At 35.9% G+C, this 23574-nt stretch overlaps 3 protein-coding genes and 1 long non-coding RNA gene across 4 annotated transcripts; 2 read left to right on the top strand and 2 right to left on the bottom strand.

The window, feature by feature from the left end:
* Positions 1 to 519: 519 nt before the first annotated feature.
* On the top strand, positions 520 to 5761 carry LOC107433729 (QWRF motif-containing protein 2). Its single transcript, XM_016045070.4, has 6 exons — positions 520 to 2424; positions 3401 to 3520; positions 3776 to 3892; positions 3997 to 4086; positions 4823 to 4930; positions 5301 to 5761. Exons 1-6 carry the CDS (start codon positions 982 to 984, stop codon positions 5373 to 5375), a joined length of 1953 nt encoding a protein of 650 aa, XP_015900556.3. The 5' UTR covers positions 520 to 981; the 3' UTR covers positions 5376 to 5761.
* A 1897-nt stretch (positions 5762 to 7658) lies between these two features.
* Positions 7659 to 9723, top strand: LOC132803664 (uncharacterized). Its single transcript, XR_009638874.1, has 2 exons — positions 7659 to 8675; positions 9302 to 9723. It is a non-coding gene; the product is annotated as an uncharacterized LOC132803664 (long non-coding RNA).
* LOC107433688 (LOB domain-containing protein 39) lies at positions 9587 to 11027 on the bottom strand. The gene is made up of 2 exons (XM_016045005.4): positions 10395 to 11027; positions 9587 to 10271 (listed from the first exon to the last, which is right to left on the bottom strand). The coding sequence occupies exons 1-2, from the start codon at positions 10576 to 10578 to the stop codon at positions 9817 to 9819; spliced, it is 639 nt and encodes a 212-aa protein (XP_015900491.1). The 5' UTR covers positions 10579 to 11027; the 3' UTR covers positions 9587 to 9816.
* An 8242-nt stretch (positions 11028 to 19269) lies between these two features.
* On the bottom strand, positions 19270 to 20379 carry LOC107433725 (zinc finger protein ZAT10). The gene has a single exon (XM_016029569.4). The coding sequence runs from the start codon at positions 20247 to 20249 to the stop codon at positions 19482 to 19484; it is 768 nt and encodes a 255-aa protein (XP_015885055.1). The 5' UTR covers positions 20250 to 20379; the 3' UTR covers positions 19270 to 19481.
* Between the last annotated feature and the right edge of the window lie 3195 nt (positions 20380 to 23574).

Below are 23574 nucleotides of genomic sequence, written 5' to 3' on the forward strand. Positions count from 1 at the left end.
TAACCTTTCACGTATGGTAAAATTTTAGTTACAAGCGGATGATTGTTTCGGGATTTTTCTTTTTTTTTTTGTTTTGAGGACATTAGTATCACGGGCATATATGCTTCATGTTGTAAAAATTAAAAAGAACCTATGACTTTTCTTCTAAAAAGTGACACGTTAGCAAATTTTAAAGATTTTTTTTTTTTTTTACTCTTTTGGTAGAGAAGTTTTTCTAGACTAATCTTGGTAATCGGGGCCAAACCCAAAGGGCATTCACTGACTGACTTTTTGAACTAGAGCCTAAAAATCCAATATTATTTAGAACGGTTATTTGCTAATAACGTTGTTTATCCAAAATCCACCTTTTAAAAAGGGAAATAAAAATGTTGTTTGCGTAACGTATCTTCGAAGATTCCACAACAAATCCACATAATAATACACTTCACCATTACTGCATCCCAGTATCTCTCCCTTTTCTTTTCTTTTTTCCCATAACATTCCGCGTGGCGTGCGCTTGAAGCCCACAAATTCGCCTCCACGTGTAACCGCCATTCCCACCGTTCTTTTCCCAAAAATACCCTCGACGCCATCGCAGCTGGCGAGCACCTCCACGACCCAGCGCGTGGAGTAACTATTTGTTTAATTTTATATTTAAACAAAAACGGGTTTAAATGTCACGGGTGCAGTCGTGCAGAGTAGGCTACTACGACAGTTAGGCTCCAAAATCTCGCCTAAACTGCTTCCCTGCTAGCGCAGCCCCACACGCACACGCTCTCTTTTTATCTCTCTGCCCCGTAACGGTCATATTTCCGATCGCCTTCACAACGCTCTAAATAAAAAACCCTCTCAGTCTCTGTATTTCTCAAATCTCACACTCTCTTCTAACTCATTGATCTCTCTGCTGTCTCCTTGTCTCAGTTTTGATTCTTTCAAATTAGGGCTTGTGGAGTGGATTTTTTGAAGGATGAGATTTCAAAGGATTTGTTGGGGAAGTATAAGATGGTAGCTGCTGTGTCCACTACGCCATTCAACAACAAAATCGCATCCCAAGGAAGGCGTCCTCAAAACCCTACAAGACCTCCTCTGTTACCGTCCGAACCCGACAATGCTCTTGCTGCTACTCGTCGTTCCAAAGCCCGAGAAGTCACTTCTCGTTACATGTCCTCTTCCTCCTCCTCCTCTTCTACCTCTTCATCATCTTCTTCTACCGGTTCTAGACGATGTCCGTCGCCGCAAGTTTCCAAGACTCCCACTCCAACGGCTACCATGACCCCGAGGCCTGCGGCTTTACCGGTTACCAAGCGTACACAATCTGCCGAGAGGAGGCGGCCGGTGACTCCCCGGACTAATTCATTGGACTTGAGGGGTTGTAATGGAGTTGGTGGTGCTGGTGAGATGTCTGCGGTTCAGAAGCTGCTCTTCGCTTCGACAAGGAGCTTATCGGTTTCGTTTCAAGGTGAGTCGTTCGCATTCCAAGTCAGCAAGGTGAAGCGTCCACCGTCGCCGTCGCCGTCGCCGTCGCCGTCGCCTAGTGTGAGGAAGAGTACGCCTGAGAGGAGGAAGGTGACGACGCCAGCGAGAGGAGATCAGAGCGAGAATTTGAAACCGATGGAGCAGCAGCAGCGGTGGCCAGGGAGGTTGCGGCAAGCGAATTGTATGAACCAGAGCTTGGATTGTACAGATGAGAGAAGGAGCGGTAGTGGATCTGGAGGCAATGTAGTAAGGGCATTGCAAAAATACATGGCCGAGGACGGCGATCATATCGATGGAAAATTGAGCTCTGCTTTAGGCAGTGCAGAATTGGAGAAGGCCGTTGTCGATAGCAATTCGTCTGTTCGCTCTGATGTACAGTCCGAGCCCGTTGCTTTTTCTGATTCGGAAAGTGTGTCTTCCGGCAGTAGTACAACAACGGGAGCCCAAGAATTTGCCGGTGGTGGCGGGAATGGCGGTTTAGGGCTGCGAGGAGGGCCGAGAGGAATCATAGTGCCGGCAAGGTTTTGGCAGGAGGCGAAGAACCGGTTGCAGCGGCAGCCGGAGCCAGGGTCACCGTTGTCTAGGAATGGAGTGAAGTCTTTGTCCACCTCAGGGCTCGTTTCGTCTCCACGAGGGGTTTTGAATACGAGGGCACAGTCATCTCCTATGCGTAGTGGGGTTGTTCGCCCTGCATCGCCAAATAAATCGTCTGCTGCAACATTCACAATATCATCCCCATCGAGGGGAATCAGTCCATCTCGAGTGAGGAATGGAGTAGTGGCGGCTAGTAGTTTGAACAACGCACCATCGATTTTAAGCTTTGCTGCTGATCTTAGAAGAGGGAAAGGTGGGGAGAACCGGATACATGATGCATATATACTTAGGATATTATATAACAGGCTTTTGCAATGGAGATTCGTCAATGCTAGAGCTGATGCTTCACTCTCAGTACAGAAATTAAATGCAGAGGTGCGTATATAGATTTCTTTTCTTTTTTCTCTTCTTCTTTTTTTTTTTTTTTATAATTCTTGAAAGTTTTATTTAATCTTGACTGTCAGCTTCTCTTTGTTGAATTACAACAACAACCCAAAAAAAAAAAAAAAAAATGGTGTGGGGGGAGGAAAAAGTCTTGACCGGCTGCTTTATGTAAAGATTATTAGATAGATGCTGGATTTTGCAATGCTTATGTTGGAAAAAGACAGACTATGACACTATGCTGCTCTAATTTTGAAGAAATGCTAAATCTATAAGGTTTTTGGAAATGGTCTAATATCCTAGTAACGGAAATGGGGTTTAGATTTTGGAGATTTAGGAACAGGAAAGTTCGTTATTTTTTCATGTAGGTGCTTTAAACATCATTAGGAACTTGTTGCAGTGTTTTTAGGCAGTATCTGCATTAGTCATGAACTTGATAGAGCATGCGACGTCTGAGCGTGTCGCCATGGAGTATATGGACATTCTTTTCTTTTCGGTGGCAAAGACTGATTGCTTTTGTCAACTCTTGGTTTGTTTTAGCATTAACATTTTAAGTGCAAAGATGGTACTATCTAGATTGTAGGCAAACATGAGGAAAGAGAGTTTGTAAGTGGGCCTTGAGATAGGTGTACAACAGTTGCCTTCTGGCTGCTGGTTGCTTATTATGTCATTCACTCTGTAGGTTAGACGGTATTATTTGTTGATTGTGAAGTTCCACAGTTAGGAAGAGCATCAAAAGTGATACGTTGTAATTTTATTTGAAGCATTTGGTTCCTGGATGATCTTTTGAACAAAAGGAAGGAAAACCTGGTGACTGTTTTGTATGAATTGGCTGATTAGCTGTTTGAATAATATATCTCTCTGTGCCAGAATATATTAAAGAAAACGATTTCTCAGTTGGCATATCCAATCATTTTCATCGTTTCAAAATCAAAGTCTCAATGTGTCTATTATTTCCTTTTTGCATCAGAGAAGCCTCTATAATGCTTGGATAACGACATCAAAACTTCGGGAATCTGTCAGAACCAAAAGAACAGAATTAGATTCACTGAGACAAAGTTTAAAGCTAACTGCCATCCTCAAAGGGCAGGTAAGGTTATTTGCCGCATTTTCTACCTATGTTTGTTTGTTTTTTAAAGAATCCATGCTTTAATTTTGTTTAATATTTACAGTCATTGTCATTGATTTGTTAAATTTTTCAGTCATGTTTGTGCTATTTATTTTTCTTTAGGATCTCTCTCTCTATTTTAAAAAGAGTATTCCTCCTTCCCTTTCTCTTCCTTAAGTAGAATTTTCCGGATTTTGAGTGGCTATTATGTGTAAATTTATATTACTTGATGCGCAGATGATATATTTGGAAGAGTGGTCTCATATGGATCGTGATTACTCTAGTTCTTTGTTAGGGGCCATTGAAGCTTTGAGGGCTAGTACTCTCCGCCTTCCAGTGGTTGGTGGGGCAAGGGTATGTGCCTTTTCTTTTCTTCTACTTGGCCACCTCAGTGCTTCTCATGAGATCGATGACGTTGTGGCTTAACAGTTGTTCTTACCTTGGTGTTGTTGCTACAGGCAGATGTCCAGAATGTGAAGGATGCTATTTGCACGGCAGTTGATGTGATGCAGGCAATGGCATCATCAATATACACTTTGTCATCTAAGGTCATTTCTTTTTTTCTTGGCTATCTCCTTTTTGGTAGGATTGCCATGTCTCTCTGTACATAACACACCACGCATGCATGTATGCATATCATCAATTTCTCATGGTTTCTTCTGGTGTAATTCGATTAGAATATTGTTACTGTACATGCAACTTGACCTAAAACCATGAAGAGGTCGCTCTACTCCCTGTCAAGTTGAACTCATTGTAATCTTTGTTTTGTCCTAATATATGACTAATCTCCCGCAGGCAGTTTGCATGTGTGTGTGTGTGTGTGTGTGTGAGCTCTTAAGAATGTTGTAACTCTGTTTAATTACTTTCTAGTTTCCTATAATTTTGTTTCTCATTTTGTTTCCTATAATTTTGTTTCCTATTAATCAAACCAAACGATAAATGCACACATTAAACCCTAAACATGAAGCTTTCAATTTCCACAATTCAAATAAAACCGGCTTCTTTTGCAAATAGTTGCAGCCACCTAAGCGACTCTTTCTAGTAGAGATAGCCTTTTTGCGTTAAGGCTCAACTATGTGATTTTTTTTTTTGCACTTGCTCAATCATGTGATATTTTTATTTTTTTGGGCACTTCTTTGCTGTTTGTTTGTCTGAAGTCATTATGATTCAATTGCTTTTTGAACTTTCAGCACTTCTAGTATGCTGGCTGATGGCTATATCTTTGTGTGCTTCATTGTGGCTATATTTGAAAACCCATATTGATCCATTTATTGTTGATAATAGGCTGGGGAAGTGAACTCCGTGGTGGCTGAACTTGCAAATGTAACTGCAGTGGAGCAAATTTTGCTTGGTCAATGCAAAGATCTATTGTCAACAGTTGCAGCCTTGCAAGTAAGTTTTGTTCTTGATTTTAATTTCATAGATATATTCTTCTGCACATGGTTTATCAATTTCTCCAAGAATTATGTTTTAGGCTTACAGTGACAACCCATTTTCGAGAGTCGTGTCAATTATTAAAAGTGAGATTAATTTACATAACATTAACCTCACCATTCGCGCTTCTCTTTTTTTGGGATTAATCAGATTGATTGATATAATAATTGTTCATTATAATATAAAAAAAAGAACTTAATCATATGGTTAGAGCTTAATCTGGGTGATATTTTACTCTCCAACTGATCTAACTTTTTTGTTGGTCAATAAGCATGTAATATTCTTGCCTCAACGATTTAACTTGTTTTCAAATTGGTTTGTTGACCAGGTGAAGGAATGTAGCTTCAGAACACATATTATACAACTAAAACGTATACCTTCAAGCCTGACAACCAAAGTGTAAACCTCATTAGAAATGCCATTTTAAAATCTAACATCACCTGAAATATCTGTCTTTATTATTATTATTATTTTTTTTGGTTCCTATTTTTTCCTTGGATTTGTGTGCCAGGGATAATAAGGAGAATTCATTGGTTGGTTGTGTCTTATAGAAACAGAAGAGTGCTTATTTTGACCTTTGTATTGAGACAAGTGGAAGTAAGATGTATGATTTGTAATTTACATGCATAGGTGTTAGGGAATCGTTGTTGTCAATAACAAATTAGATTGTATACTTGTACTTTGTTCATAGGACAGAACAATTCCTATGAACAACACATGTAATGTAAATATGTCTAAAGGTGTTTTCAATCTTATATAATTCTACGGTTATGATTTATTGAAAATTAACTTTGTCTTGTGCCGCTTTGATGATGTGTGTACGCGTTGATATATATATATATATATATATATTTTTTATTATAGCGACCCAATAACACCATTGGTCACTGGTCAGAACATGACCTGACGATCACTAATCGGGGTGACTTTTATTTACTAGGAATAATCATGGTGATTTTTAGCTGGTTGTCCAAAAAAGGATGCAGCCAAGCAGGACCTTCCTCTAATCATGAATAAAAATTATAACAGGGAGCAAAGCAACAATGAAAACCAGATCTTGGTCATGGGCTACAATATTTGAAGTACAGGGAGCAAAGCAACAATGAAAACCAGTGCGTTTTTGAGTTAGCTTCAAACCGATTCGATTAGAAAACATTCTGGAACCAGGCAATCCGAATAATCAGATAACAGCTTGTTTTCAATCAGATTCAATAACACCAGGAAAAAAAAAAAAAACAAAAGGCGCTCCATCAAAAACTTGTATGCCATGTTAGTAGCTTCGAGCTCCGCGGCAAGAGGAGAAGACTGTTTCGTTATCGACTTTAGCAAGAGCAGCCAAAAGTTTACCTTGGTTATTTCAAATTGCAACACCCACCAAGATAAAAGCTAGTCCACTCTAAAAGCCCCATCCACATTAATCTTTATGGTAATAGGCGATGGAGGCAACCAGCAAACTGTAGAACTAATAATTTTCTATGATAAGGGAGGAGAATTCACCTCCTTAAACTTCACATGCAACCAAGCGATTAACAAGAAGTTGGTTGTTGGAAATTCCCGTATAGCCATGCAACACAGTTGACGAATTCCAAATAGCCCATTCAATTAATGAGGCCAAATCATTCCGATTGCACACCAGAAAAAGAGATTGAGACTAAATAGAAGATATAAGCAAATGAGCCAAAATTATACTCCAACAAAACATAAAATTCTGCTGACTTCCACACCTCATGGGCAGTGCTACAAGACCAAAGAGCATGAACTCCGTCCTGGACACCAATATTGTACAGTCTATTCCAACCAGAGCAGCCACTTTCCTTCGAAATAAATTCCAGTTGCAAGGTAAGATTTCATGGCTTCCAACTTGGAACTGAAAACTTATTATCCTCCGTCGTATTTAATTTCATCTAAATTTATCTGAAAATTCAGGCTGGATTTGAGGAATTTAAAGATAAAATTTTGAGTCTTATGGTCATGTTTGATTGAACAGGAAGGGTTCTGGATGACAAAATGGTGGTTGTTTTTATTAAAATGATTAACTACAATCGAAAATCTTCTAGTAATATTGAGTGTTGACCTTTATCCGGTGCTATCATAGCAGTTTAGAAAAACTTGCAGAGTATTAGTGGTAGGTAAGTTTAAGACGTGGAATATAAGCTCTTTTTATTTGTTGGTTAAATTATGCCTAGCTAGTTCTTTGAAGGCATCTTTAGTAAAATTAGCTTTGGAGTAGACTTTTAAATGATACTGTACTCTTATAAGTTCCTTTATTTCCATTCATTTTTAATTTATTATTCTTATTGAGTGGGCACTTTATCTTATTCATATAAAGTAAAAAGTCCAAGAAGGTTAAATATTGAATCCAAACCCTTTTTCTTTTTTTTTTCTTTTTTTTTTTTTGTTTTTTTTTTGGTTTGACTAATAATTTTAATTAGGACACATCATGTTTGTATAGACGAATGAGCATTCATCTAATTGACCATTACACTTGCTTCATCCGTAAAATAATGTCATTAGACTCATTACACAGCCTTGATTGTCTACTATAGCTTTCTGGTTGAGTGGTTGAAACGTTTTTGTCATACTAGGTTCAAGTGTGTTTATGACCATATTACAGTACACCAATCCTTTTTCTTTTAAAACAACAACAACAATAATAATAATAATAATGAATAAATATTATGAAGCTATGATAGTCGTTTACAATTATCAATGACTTCCAACACCAAGTCACCCAAAAAAAAAAAAAAAAAAAGCAAAAGGACCAAAAGCAGAAGAAAACAATTAACAGACTTCTGGTTCGCATTCCTCTTCGAATAGAAAGTAAGAAACAAGGTTTGCATCTGTACATCAACAGTATCAAAATTTCGAGGGGATGAAAAGGACAAAAATAAACAAGTTTGGTTTGCTAGCTTCCTTTTGGCATCACTGTTTTCTAATGGGGTTTCGGAATTTGGATAACTATGGTACGTAAAAAATGAAAAATTATCCATGATAGAGACGAGAAAAAAAGGCTTAAAAAGTAGAGATAATGCGAGCGTGGTAATCTGGTTGTATACGTGGTAGGACCAGTGGAAATGAAAGAGAAAGACGCGGCGAAGCGTAGGAACTCTGTCGTTTTCCTAAGATTAGAGCTTTAAGTAAAGAAATAAAAGTAAAAAAAAAAAAAATAATAATAATAAAATAGGTGGTAAATGGTGATGCCGTGGAACCCACTTCCAATGGAGGAGGACTATGTCCTTGGAGATGGCTGACGTGCACCGCACCATTGTTTTGCTTTTTGGCAAAATCTACATTTAATTTAATAACTCCATGTAAACTGGGTCCCACTCCCACCCGCCGTCCACTCCATACTTCATGTCCATCCATCCCACCCTCCCTCAATATGCCTGCGTCTCTACCACAAGACAATGAGTCAAATTTCAGCTGACCCCATGTGACCATCAGCCTCCTTTGCCCTCTTTCTTTTTCTTTTTCTTTTTTTTTATCTTTTTTTTTTAATCATAAAAATAATTTTCTTGCTACTTTTTAATGGTTTCGTAATGCAAATTGTAAAATTCGAAAAAGAATGATTATTCTAGATCACTTATCCTATTAGGATTACCACCCTTTCAATATATATAAATTGGTAGAGCATATGGCTTCAAAAATATATATCAGACACAGCCATGGAGCCCCTGCATATACGTTACACACAATTTATATGGTGAGTGGAATTGAAACTTTAGCTACTTAACTGTACTAGCTACCTTACGTAGGCCGGTATTAATTTTATTATCATATATAACATCATCATCATCTTCTTCTTCCTATGGAATTTAATTTCTTTTTCCGTATATGCAAAACTTTTTGAGGTTCTGCTGACTATAGTCTTAGCTGTCACTGCTTCAAAAAGATTGATGATGCTGCAGGTTGGGCAACTTGTAATGTTCGCCACATTCCCTTTACATTTCCTCACCAAAAAAATTTATTGTCTTTTTGTTGGGTACGAGGATTATTAAACACCATCCATACCCGTTGCGCTGCTTAATTATCATTGATGGCTAATGGCTTCTTTTTTCTTTCTTTTTTTCTTCTTTAATATAAAATTACATTTGCATATTATTATGTAATATTTTCAATTGATTTATTTTTGTCAAATTGATTTTTCTCAATTTTAGAGGACATTTTGTTTTGCACTCTTTAAGGATTCTAAGAGTTTGTATAGATTTGAAGCCAAAATGCGCAGGGAGGAGAATTTTCTTAAGTCGTCTTACAAAAAAAATTTACTTAAATCTTTTATATATATATATATATATATAATGTATTATATATATTTATTTTCTTATGCAGAATAAACCGGCTATCATTGCAGGATGCATGTAAGACTTAGAATAAATAAAAAAGGGGTCTGTAGGTAGGAGGACCGCCATCAGAAGGCATCAGACGGTGGGTCTCAATCCATAAAAAATGTACGGCCCGGACGAACCCTTCTCAGTGGAAGTTGACAGAACCTTCCCCTTAAACCCAATACCCAATCGCCTCTCAGCCCTATTCGTTATTTAATACTTTTTTTTATTTTAGTTTTATATTTTTTATCATGTAAAGGAATTGAAATGGAAGGAGAGGAATAAAAAGTCGAAGATAATGGAAAATATATATTTTATGCAAAATCTCACCGGAGGATTAAAATCCCGGCGGTCGAAACAAGAGAAGCCTCTCTCATTATGTAATTTTATCCGATACCACATATATAATTAATATAATTACTATTATTCACTCACTTCTTTCTTTCTACTCCTCACCACTTTTATCAACCACCACTACTCTCCTCTTTCTCTCTCTTTCTATCTCCCTCATTCACATATTCAGACAAACAGGTTCAGAAGTTTCCGTTCCTTTCGCTCACCGATTCCAAGGCCGCCCGTTGTGATCACCGATTCTTCCGAACTCACTGAAACTGAATCCCTCAGCCGTTTCTCCACCGAGAAACTCCATGCTCTTCCTCTGCCTCCAGTTCCAAAATTTGTTGAGAGAGACATGTCCGTATCCAACGGCTGTCCTTGCTTTGGATTGTAGATGGACGGCAGAGATGGATAGTAGAGATTTGGTAGCATGCATGCGTTTCTAGTGTACGTTTCCGAAGACTCGTCGACGTTCTGTGTCAGAATCCCAGCTATCGGCCGCAATACTCCTCCAGAGAGCACCGTCTCCACCGCCGTCTGGCACACGTGCCAGTTCCCGCTCGATAAAAGACCTACAGCTCCGTTCACTGGATTAACCGTACGGCCACACGCTTCGAACAAAAGTGACTGAAACAACGCTGTGAAGTGTGAACCACACAAATCCAAAAAAAGAAAAAAAAATGTATTAAAATTTATAATTCTTTTTGCAAAAAATGAAAAGGAAAAAAAAAAAAGAGTAATTAAAAAAATTAAAAAAGCACCAGGGCGTTGATGGTCAGGGACGGCGGAGATGAAGGAGATGAGGTCGCTGCGGCCGAAAAACTTGGCGAGAAACAAGGTGGCGTTGCCTTGGGCTTCTGGAGAGTCAATCCAGTGCAGTGACGACCTCAGAACGCACTTGTCGCTGCAGCCCTTCCTGAGGACTCTGCAACCGTTGCAGCTCATCTGGACCGTCCGATGATTAATTAAAGTAATAGAGAGGTAGATTGTTGACTGGGAAGTATAATAAGTCTGGCCAAGGTTGTAAGAGAGTGTTTCTTAGTTGAGTTTGGTGAGTGAGGAAGGAAGAGAAACCAATGGAAAAAGAAGAAGAAGAAATGCAAGTGGGCAAGAAGAGAGCCAGAGAGGGAACAAAAACAATAGGAATTAGGAAGGGGCAATGGGGTTAAGTTAAAAAGTAACCGTGGTTGAGTTTAATTTTGGATTTAATTAATTAAAGGGGTCTATTTTGACGGTGGACTTTTATGTACGGGGTGGGACCTACACCTGTGTGGGGTTGTCGACTCGAGGGAATATCTTCCAAACTCTGGGCAAGAGCGGCTCCGTGTTTCCGCGACTCCCTCTGTAACATCCCGCTTTGTTAATTTTACCATTGGATCCCCTCCTTCCCACCATTTTCCACCGTTGGATATTTCTCCATTTTCTGCATTTTGTCATTATTATTTTTTGAGAGTCGGACTCGGCGCAGTGTTTGGCGCCTCCCAATTCCCCCTTTCTTTTTTTTTTCTTTTTTTTTAATTTTTTTTTTTTTTTTAAGATTATAGCCTTTAGCCTTTCAACCATGTCATTATGGTACGAGGCTATTAGACAATAATTAATTTTATGATAAAATTTAAATTTAAATTTAAATTTTTAAATTTATCAATATGATGTGAAGGTCGAGAAATTTTTTTTTGTTAAACTATCACTTTTAATGATAATATCTCCCAATTCCTCATAAGTACTGCACTGCCAACCTCAACTCTAATATTGCAATTTGCAAACTTTCCCTTTCTGTATACACCACCTTCAGGAAATCACAATTTTTCTTTATTTAAAATACTAGCTCATGGAAAAGGGAAAGAAATAGCATTTGATTACAAAATTTCTTGGTAACATTCCTAATACTGATATTTAATCTATTTTTTGTGGAATAAAATCACCGACTATATGTCTCCATGCCAAAACTAAATTGATATAACATTCGATATTTTAAAAGTTTTTTAACTCTTGTCTGCAGTCTAATTAATTCATTGGACCGTTCTCGAAGTTCTAAAATGTTCGAAGTACTCGTCAAATAACTGCCACACGAGAAAAATACAGCCCATTAGGAGCTAAGTCAGATATGCAAATTAATGAATAGGTAGAGAATAACCTTTCGCGAAGGATATTTATTTTCAATAATTACTTTTTTCTCATGCATATCAAAACAAATATATGAACAAGTTGTTATATCACGATTTTGTAATAAATACTAATTTAATCAATTAATTGATAATTAAATATTATTATTACGAGGGATTTAAAATGATTGGTCATTTGGTATCCGCATAATGAAAATCACTAACTTTGCTGACTTTGTGCGATCAAGATTCTCGGTCTCTTATTGAATTTTTCGTCTTTCACAATGAAAATTTAATTAAAATTGATTAGTAATAAGAGGATGCGAAAGAACCGGATCTTTTGCCTTTTTTCCTTAGCTTGTAGTACAATCATATATGTTTTGTGTGAGAAAGAATTTATGCGTAACCATTGTATGGGTGGGTGATGTGATACAATAGAATTATATTCACAACATTCAATAAATATTTTATGAAAGTTATATATTTTATTTTAACACTTTACACATAATTATAGATAATTGAGTTTATATCACATATGATTAAATGAAAGCGAAAAGAGATGACAGTATGGATGAAAGTTTCTTAGGTGACACTGGAGGCATATATGTATTATTATGTAGGCAACAAAGATGATATGGTCACATATATGTGCTTTTGAAACTAGCTTCAATTAAGTTTAAGATTTCTTAAGTTGGGCTTCTTATTAACTTCATCATTGTCCATTAAGTTTGGGAAACCAGTTTTTAATTTGTTTGGGCCTAGATAGGAGATAAAACTAAGAACATCGCTATTAAACTTTGTAGGTGAACTTATCCCCGACAAAACTCATACATATTTGTAAATATATATATATATATATTCCTTTTTTATTTTATTTTTCTTTTGATTTTGTAACGATAAAGCTCATAAATATGCTTAGCATTTTGCATACTTTTGGAAGACTGGTTCCTATATGGGTACTCGAAATCAAGTTGGCAAAAGCAAGAAATGTATTAAAAACAAAAACTAGAATTTTGTTGTTTTATGCTATGCAGGGAGCAGATAATTTATCTGGTACCAATATTGTTGATAAGAATCAACACTTTTGATGGAAATATAAATATATATAGATAAAGCGTCTAAAGTTATATCCGAATATTGATCTTAAACAGATTGAGGATGCCAACTATGTGTACATGTTCGCTATAAAAAGGTATATTCCAGTTGCCTTCATTCACCAAAGAACAAAAATTAAAAAATTAAAAAAAATATTCCAGTTTCCTCCTAATATTGTCTGAAACATCAAAGAATGCTTTCCTGGTATTCCTTTTTAAGCTAAAGTGCGATATAATGGTGGTAAGGCCCAATAAGAAAAAGGTCAATTGCTAGTTACACAATCCAAAGGTTATTAGGCCGAATTGGGCGTCTTATTAACGAATACTTGTTTCGTAACCAAATGTACCCGATTGGATTGGCCTCTTAGAATAAGATAAGTGCGAGATGATTATTACCTTCGTTAAAATTGTTTCTTCAAGCTATGAATGGAAAATATGTTGAGGATTAACCTAAATCATAATGAACATTTGAACTTTTAAGATCTTTTATCAGTTAAAATTTCTCAATGATTGAACCCAAAAACAAAGGACAGATCGTTTTCGGTTGAATTAAGATGATATTGGGATTGAAAATTTCATATATACAGCAATGTCAGAAATCATTCCCTTCAATCATTGAATTGAAGAGAAATATATTATTGGAAGAAAGGAAAAGAAGAAAGAAAGAAAGAAAGAAATGGAGGTTGATGTTTGTGGTTAGCAGAAGCATTCAATGAATTGATGTGATCCCATCCATCCATCAACTGTGGAGTGACCTATTCCACTTCTAGTCTTCACTGCTACTTCTGCTGCTTATGGGGTCCTCATCATTATTACTTCCCAGTTCCCACCTAGAGGTCCAGATTCACTCCACCCGGATTAAATCTTACATAAACAAAAACAAATGAATAAAAATTGGTTCGCATTTTGGCCTGTCTGTCACTAAAAATATACATATATAATTTAGTCTCAGTGGTATTTCCACTGACACACAACAACTCAACAATGCCTTTCCCGACAGAGAAAATAAAAAAGGTTTTAGTGAAATATTACAGGATTAATGTTTTGCTTATCACAGATGAAATTGCTGTCATTTATATTTTTTTCTTAATTTTCTAATAAAACGAATAGTGGGTTGGGTTTGGGATTGGAGCTGGGTCTTTCATCTTTGATCTTTCTCTCGTGTTATATTTAACTTGTTCTATTTTTAAACTCAACTGTATATAATATTACGTCTAGTTACGTCAATATATAAACACTTAATTTTTCTAAATGCATTTGAACTTTTTGCATCGAGGATATAACTTTCTAAGAGTAGAAAATTAATTATAGGGAACGTGGGATGATTGAAATATATGCTGGAAAAAGAATCACCATTTTCCAATGAGAACAGGGGATCCAAAGGACAGAGCAAACCAAGTTTTTGACTTTCTCATGCTTAGAGGTGCTCTCTCTGTCCCATGCTTTTTTCGTGGAATAAAAGATGTTTGAAAATTTTGTTGAGTCGGCTTACCAAACTAAAAATGCCATAAAAAAGTCTGTAACCGCCGTACAGTCAAATAATACAAAGAACTTGCCCGTTCCAAGAAGCTTCTACGAAGAATCAGTTTAATTGGCAGTTGTAAATTTCTAATGTATAAAAATTCTTTGTTTCCTTTTTTCTGGTAATCAAATTTGTAGTGTACAAATTGAATTTTACATTTTATTCTCATATACAAAGTGTGGGCGGCTCCAATAACTTAATCCATGGTTATAATCTAATGTATTCAAAAAAGCTAACCAAACACTAATCAACCAGACACAGAAACAGAGCAAAAATTAGTGGTGATTAAATAAAATATGTCAAGCTAGTTGTTTTCAACACATCTAGATAAACAGTCACACCCAAAGGAAGGATTAATCATTTTATGCCAACAGTGCAGGTTTGTGCAACCGTTGAATTCAACATTGGTGGTAATTTGGCAACTAATGAATTTGCACTTAAAAAATACAATAAAATAAAATAAAAATGCAAGGCGGCGACGGTACGTGACGTGGTGATTGCAAGTACTGCGTACTCCAAAGTGTATCCACGGCACGTGCAAAGCATTGTGCTTTTCACTGGGAGTTTTTGTTGGAGTTCAGTGACCGATGAGGGGACCAACCTCCTACGGAATGGAGTTTGTTCAGTTTGGAACTCCGTAGCCTTATTTATTTGTATCCACACATATTTTTTTATGTTAAAACATTTTTACGTGGATGATTATTCACTTCAGAGTTTAATTGTATCAGTAACCACATACTCTCTATGAGGATCTGTTCACTAAATTCAATTGATTTATTCATAGTTTTAATTATTATTATTTATTTATTTTAAATATGTTGAAATAACGAGAATAAGTGATGTGATTTATACATGATTTCAATCCAAAAATACTACAGGGTTCTTGGCTGTGCTCATTAGCTTACGATGCATGTCCTATAATCACGAAGCTAGAGCTTGAGATATTTTAAGTGTTTATTTGGTGAATATTTGAGAGAGACATATTAGAAATAAAATGTATCCATTAAGTACTATTCAAATTTTTTTATTTTCAATTTTCCAAATTAAAATATTCGAAGGATCGAATGAATTTATGAAAGCTATTTTGAAGTTGATTTTCTAATCAAATACAATATTATCATTATATGTAGCTCCTTGGAATATAAAACTATATATTTATTATTAATCTATATAATTGATACATATTTAATTTATTTATTTATTACGTTAGCACGAACACGCTGCACAGCCTGCAAAAAATTTAGAACTTGATTGATCTTGTGCATTATTATACATCGACATGTTTGAAAGAAATATCAACCAGCGCATCTTTTAATTATTATTAATTATCATGGAAAATGTATATGATTTATGTGTGAAACTCATTTATCAACTTCACAATTCCATGTGAGCAATTAAAGCTGAAGCATCCTATTCAATAATCCATGAAAATGAAACAAACTTCAAAGTTTTGTCATTTTTCTATAACTGTAGCTTCAGCACAGATAACAGTCATACCACTAAATGAGAAATACTATTCTATGATGGTACTTTTCAAGTAAACAGAACTGCGGTTGGATAATTCTAAATTCAGTCCCATCGAGAATACAATAATTAACATTCACAGATAAATATAAAATTCTCATTAGACAACTTGATTATATAGTAGGTAAGCCCAGAGAACTTGTTAATTAGGTGGATATTGAATTTCATTAATTAAATGATATATATATATATATATATAATAATAATAAAAATAATGTACAAATTAATTCATGCAGGCCAACCCAAGGTGTCTTATTATACCGGTTGGTTAGCCGACCAACTAATATGAATCATTAAGATCCATTTGGTTAATCCAAACCTCTCACGAGCCCTGAGGTGTCACGTGTCTATACCAGCGACCATCCAACCGTAGATATCTGAGGAAGAGAAAGGTAGCCACGTTGGCTGCTTCTGTATAGGTGGGGTCTCTATTATACTACAGTCTACCCCCACAGTTGGTTGAATGACATTAATTAACTAATTTTGTATTAAGCAGAATAATCATAACTTAGAAAAATTCAACTTATAACTTCATTTCTAGTCATAAATCACAAATCATAATAATAGGACCGGCATGAGGGCATGCAACATGTGTGGTTGACCTAATAATTACAGAGACCTCATAATCCTCATAATCATAGATATATAATAAATTATATATATACATATATTTTTTTATTTAAAAAATTGTTAGAAGAAATATATTTTTACCAAAATCAATGAATATAAAATTTGGAGATAAAATGATTTAAAAATATATAAATATTAGATTAATATATATAAATATAAATATATATATATATATATATATTTAAATAAAGCATATTAATTAACAAGAAATTTTTTTATTATTCTTGAAATCCATATCACAATTAAATATTGTCAAATATGATATGCAGCCTATATAATAATGCATAGTAAAAATCTTGATATGCAAATTAATTAATAAAAATATATTTATATATTGGCTAAAAAAAATATTTTATTCATATTTAACCAGATTAAAACTAAAATTAATAGCTTTTTAGACACTTTTCTCTTATTAAAAGAAATACGAAAACAAAACTTCATCTTCTCCATAGTTATGTGATTTATAATTTTGTTTATATGTTTCAGTTCTTCTAGATAAATAATAAAATTATAAGATTTTTTCCAATGTGCTTCTTTTTTTTTTTTTTTTTTTACCATAAATCAGGTTTTATTAATTTTTCTTATATTCTTTATTTACTTTTGTATTTGTTTTATTTCGATTTGTTTTCTTGATATTTGTTTTTTTTTTCTTTTTTGTCATAAATATTTAAAATGCATGTTTTGTTTGTACTTTTTTCTTTCATGGTATATGAAAAAAAAAATTTGAAATGCTATATTTTTGTAATGTAATAGTTTTATATGATTATATATTATAATAGTTTTATTATTATTTGTTATTATATATATATATATATATATGAATCTAAATAAGTGGAAAATTTATATATATATATATAGATGAAAAAAAAAGCATTTTTTTTCTAATTTTAAACATGATATTTAAGTTTCAAGACCGATCCTGATAATAATTTATCGTGTATACTTTCCTCCAGAGGATGAGATTGGTGAGTACTCTTATGCACTTACACAGTTATTTCCACATACTGTGTATATATACGATTACTTGTTGACCACCTTTTATTTATTTCCCACTTTCATGCACCTCTAATTATTCTATCTTTTCGTTGAACAATAACTTTCTTGTACAACCCGAGTCGAGCTGGATATATTATCCCTGGGTCACATCCAAATTACTCACGGGTTGACTCGCAAAAACCCAGTCTCCTTTTCAACATTGAATATGTTTAGTTAGCAAGCCATGCTTAACGCATGAGATTTTATCAACTAATTATTTGCAATGGTTAATTAGGCTGAAGAAGTCGTGGGGTTGATTCTTTGTAGCTTCACATTCGAAATTCAAAAGCCTTGGCGTGGTAGAAGAACTAATGTTATATAAAATTGGGCCAGTGGGTCGCTATGTGAAAAGGCATCCAGTACAAAGCAGCGGTACCGGTGGCTGACCGATATTACCCAAATATATCATCTATACCATGCGTTGGTAAAATCAAAGAAAAGTCGGCTACCTGTAATTCTCTCCCTTTTATTATTCATTATTATTATTTTTTTGTTTGTTATTTTTTGGTATAACCTGTGGTTCTCTCCCTGTATTTAAATAATGTAAAACTATGGACGTGGTCCAGACGCGCATGGTCACTACTCAGGGAGAACCACTAATTTTGTCACATTGAAAACCAGAACAATGTGGCCAAGTTGCCGACTTTTTTTTTTTTTTTTTTTTTTTTTCTTTTAGGTCACGAGTCTGCCACTTGTAATTTCCATTGCCTCAAGCTTTGTTGAAAACGTTTTACTTTTATTTCGTTTGAAATTCACATATGGATTTGTCCTGGGCAAAACTCAAATTACCAGCTGATTACAACTGTTTGTACTGGAAAAAATTGGTAATAAAAACGTCCAGCAAATTCACATTGATTTATGTCGTTATGGAAAATTACATATTACGAAACCGAAAAACGGTGGATATGAAAAAAAGCCTAAAATACAATAATGGACAAGACCAAGACAAAATTAGAATATAATAGAGTTTTACATCCCGGGAAAATAGCACAGGGAACGCGTTTTTGGCGTAAAACCATTTTGACGGTGAAGACCATTCGTCGTTTTCACACACAAGCCCTTAATTAGGTTCCCAAATTCAAATTCCCATTTTCCTAACAATTGTGTTTGGTGAAACAAGCCAAACCAATCAGCAGAGGAAGAGAAAGGAAGCAGATGCATCATCAAAACGTAGATGAAGATTTTAAAATTAAAAACCCACGTGTCGTCTTCCACCTCTATACGCAAAACGGTGTGCCAAAAACGCGAATGAATGACATAAAATCAAAATCTATCTTCTTATCCAATATTTCGCAATGACCAAATGGCCCCCAATTTTTGATCTCATCCTCGGCTCCTCAACTTTCACGATCTCATCCCATCATCGCCATCCCCCATAATTGAGTCGAAAAGAGATGTGTTAAAATAGGTTCAGCATGCTGCTGCGCGTGACCCTCAGACACTGTAACTGGATAGTAAGTACTGTACTAACAGTTAAAACCGTCACATGCTCCAACACTCTCTCTCTTTGATCACTCAACATGGGCAAGTGGTCTCAACTGAACTCTTAACAAACTCTTGCCACCACTCCTTTGCCCTCAACCACTCACGCGGTTGGTCTGTGCAACTCACATCATGGCGATTCCCTGCCCTGCGCGCCTGGACGTTTGAGTCTTTGACGCTGTGCGCATTTTACATTTCAGTATGAAGATATTATTTTATTATTACTTGTCACTTTGTCAGCAGGAAATTAAAAATAAAAACTATTTTATTAATTTAATTCTAAAATTGAAAAAGAAAAAAAAAATTAATCAAATGAATTTCAACTACCACAATTTAGCAATTTGAGAACAAATCGACTTGTATGTACACAAAAAATTGGACTCTCATCCGATAAAAGAAAAACACATCAATTCAATTCTTTTCTAAAACAAATCGTAAGCTAGGGAAGAGAGGTAATTTTTAGTGGTGTTCAGGAACTTCGGTTTTCGGGGTCACCGAAAGGCGAGGCTTCTTCGTCGGCAGAGGGCTTTCGACTTCGTCGTCCCCAGAGATGAAGAAACCGCGGGAGAATTCTGGTAAGGCAGGGAGGTTAAGGTCAAAGTCGCGGTGACTATGGTTCTGGCTGTTGGTGTGGGTTGTGGAACCCACACCTTCGGAGGAAGTTACGGCGCTAGTGGTGGCACCGCCGCCGCTAGCACCGCCTTCGTAGTGACACCGCTTGTGACCGCCCAGGGCCTGACCACTAGGAAAACTCTTGTGGCAGATTGAGCACTCGTGGGACCTACCCGTACCGTTAGAGACAGCGCCGGTGGTTGCGGAGGTAGTCGTGGTGGAGGAAGTGGATTGATCTTCGCCGCCGCCTCCGTTGCCTTTCCTGTGGCTGGCCTTGTGTCCACCAAGAGCCTGGTAAGAAGGGAAGGCCTTGTTGCAGACAGAGCACTTGTAGCTAAGCTTCGTTGCCGAAGTTGCAGCCTCTGGTTGTGGAGCAGGGCTAGGGGACTGATGGCGCTGTGAGGCGGCGAAGGAGTTAGTAGTAGCAGCAGCTCCACCGCGAGCGAGCATGATAAGGCAGAGAGCCAGGTATTCTTCCTCTGTAGGAGTATGGTCGAGGCGAGAACGCTTGGAACGCTTGCGCTTGGCCCATGGCTCAAGGTTGTGGAGGTTAGCGTCGTCGTAGTGAAACGAAGGGGTAGCGGTGGTCGGAGAGTTGAGAGCTTCAAGAGCCATCGGAGCTTTTGCAAATCTAACTGAGAAAATTAGCTAATAAGCAAATAGCGGAGAGAAGAAAGTTTGAATAAGAAAGCGAATCTGAGAGAGCAGTTGTTGGAAGTGTGAAATTGTGAATGAGTGAGAGTGAAGGGGGTTGGGGGTGTTTATAGGGGGTAGATAAGAGTTATAGAGGGAAGTTGCGTGACAAGTGGTGGGAAAGTAAGAGAGAGAGTGGGCCAACGTATTTTTCTTTACAAAAATATATTAAATAATTTGGTCGAAGAGGGTACACGAGTGAAGCACGTTTAGTTTTTTCTGTCTTTAAAAAAAAAAAAAAATTAATAATAATAATAGAAAAGAAGGAGCACGTTTAGTTCAAAGGACTTTCCTTGGTAGCCAAGAAGGACCAGAGAGTCGGTCAAAGAAAGAACTCGGGAAGTAGCCAAAGGGGAGTGTAAGAGTGGGAGGAGTGGAAAATTTGTGGGGGGTCCATTAGGTCTGGGAGGTGACTAAGCCACTTCTAAGATATAACTGGAAGACTCATTAGACATCTTCAAAGTCAAAATCATTATACGCTCAGAAACGCGGTCAGATCCAAAGGAAAGAAGACCCTCTCCAATTTTTCTAGAGCAGCCAGCCGGCTTCTTAGGTAATCGCAGCGACTTTTCCTATTAATTTGGGGGCCGACTTTCACAACCGTGTATTTTTTTTTTTTTTTTTTAATGGGTTGGCAAGTTGGAATTTGGTACATGTTAATGCTACTAATAACACCGCCTCACTTAATTATCTGTGATTAGGAACCGGATCACATGGGGGTTCCTTTCTTAATGTGGTGGGGAAAGCTTTCTTTTCTTTCACGAGTGGAAGAGACGCGTCCGGTTGGCAGAGGCAAATTGTCGCCCAATTTTTAGCAGACAATTTACAAACGGGTGGTGGACAACGCTTATGTTACTATGCATGAGATGCTTCAATTAATTGGAGTTTCAAAGTCAGATTAGTTAAAGTGTTTTTTTAGCTTTTATTTCTTTTTTTTTTTTTTTTTTTTTTTGAGATTCATTACTTTTTCTTCATTATTATGCCAAAACTGACCTAACTATGTTATATCCTAGTCAAGCTTTCATATTGGAGAAAATTGTAAGCAAAAATACCTGTCAAAAACTCCTGGATTTACTTAATGGGCTAAGATACCACACGGAAATATTACCTGCGAAATTTCCGTTTGAGTTTTGGGGTGCGATGAATAGGCTTAGTTGTTAAGGTGGACCAAGCTCAACGCCTTAGGATGTGAATAGTGGATTTTATCAGGAAAGATCGATTCTTTAATTAGTGTTTGGAAATTGGAAGTGGGAATAGAAGCTCAGTCATTGTGTACACACTGGTCGATATCGAATGGAAAAAGAAGATTGTAATTTCCAACTCTTTTACTTCTAATTAAGATGCCTTCCAGCAAAAAATGGTTGGTGTGGCTGGACAAATTAGATGAAGATACGCGAAGCATCCACGAAATCACACGTGCACACGTTGACAAATATTCTGGAGCATTTGGAGACACGATTCATTGTAATTTCTTAAAACCATTAACAATACACCTTCAATCTTAAATTTGATCAAGTTTGGATGTATTTCCCTTTTAATATTATGTAATCCTTAAAAATAAAAAAGACTAGTATCATGTGGACCCTATGTGATCTAATGACTCTATTAGATTGTAGCCGTCCAATGATAAAATCACTGGAAACTGATATCAAAGGGACAATAATTGGAATTGCCAAAAACCTGCAAGTGGGTGGTTTAGGTCCACTGATGATGGGATCCTATAGATTAATTTAGTGTGCAATGTTTTTAGGGTATGCCGCCTGATTACTTCTATTTTTGTTTTTTTTTTTTTCCCTTATTTTTATTTATATATTTTTCCTCTTTTTCCTTTTTTAGAACATAATAAAGGGGGGAAAAAAAAGCTAAAGAAGAAGAAAGGGCTAACAACATGTCAGAGTAATTAATCCAAACCTTGGGCCCATTTGCAGTAGAAGCACAATAAAATAACATATTGTTTGATCGCTTTAGGCAATTGAAACAAATTTCGTACCAATTCTCCGTAAAAGAAAAAGAAGAAGAAGAAAATTCTCTACTATGCACAATTTATTGCTTAAATCCAAACAAAAAAAGTATTTTAATTTTTAATTCCTTTAAGTTGAATCAATGCCTTATCCAAAACGAAATGATTTATATTGAACTCGAAGACGTGGCAGTTTTGAATTTTTTAATGATTGAAAACGAATTGTGACTTGGATGTTCTCAAAAATCAAAACAGAATCAAAAGATTTTAAGAAGGAATTAAAAAATGATTAAAGAAAAAGAGATCAAATCGCTAAATTAGTTGCATCTTAAAACTAGATTTCCGCATCAAAAGAAGGGCCATTCTCCATTTGTCCTGTTAAGAAGTGTATGTTTTTGAACTGTTTTGTGCGCTTTGCTCATTTGAAAGAAAGACACACTCCTGGCTAACTGCTCTTTTTGAGCTCAGTCTACTTTTTCCCACCAAATCCTCGTCAACATTATGGCCTGTTTGACAGTTTGATAGGTTCTTTTTTTCTGGCAGAAAAAAAAAAATTTAAAAATAAAAAAGAAAGAAAGAAACGCAAAAAATGAAAAAGATACATGAAAAGAAATCCATAAGATTCTCGAATAAGAAGCAATCCCGTTCAAAACTTCATTAGTGTGAAGATAGCAAGTTGTCACGTTTCCATAAAATGACACTCAAAAGCATATATAAATACTTTTTATAGCAAGAAAGGCTGTTGCTATTAACAACTTCAGTGAGAAAGGGAGAGATAGAGCAGGACAAGTAATTTAGTATACTTAATCGCCCACAAGGTACGTAGGCAGGCACGCGAAGTCACTGCTTACATAACGATTTTCTTTATAAAAACGGTTTATAGCTTTTATCCCAAAAAAAAAAAAAAAAGGTTTATAGCAGCCCAAACTCTTGGCTATTTCTACGAAATATGAGGTTTTCATTTTCTTATTATTATGGTTTTTTATTGGGTTATCTATTTATCTATTTGTTGTTTTATTAAGACACAAAAGATGCTATAAAGCATTTAACATATGAGATACTTCCCCCCATACAAGGTGGGTCAAAAATAAAAAACATGTGAGTATTTAAACTTGGACTAGGTTACGTTTATTTACCAAAAAAATTTAAAAAAAAAAAGAAAAAAAAAAGACTAGGTTACGTTTGGTAAAAGATGACCTTTGAACCAATCAAACAAGGAGAAGGATAGGAAGCAAATCTTTTTATCTTTCGGTGAGTAGGATAAGAAAAGTCAGAAGAGGACGAAGT

This window comes from Ziziphus jujuba, chromosome 5 (genome assembly GCF_031755915.1).
Source record: "Ziziphus jujuba cultivar Dongzao chromosome 5, ASM3175591v1".
Lineage (NCBI taxonomy): Eukaryota > Viridiplantae > Streptophyta > Magnoliopsida > Rosales > Rhamnaceae > Ziziphus > Ziziphus jujuba.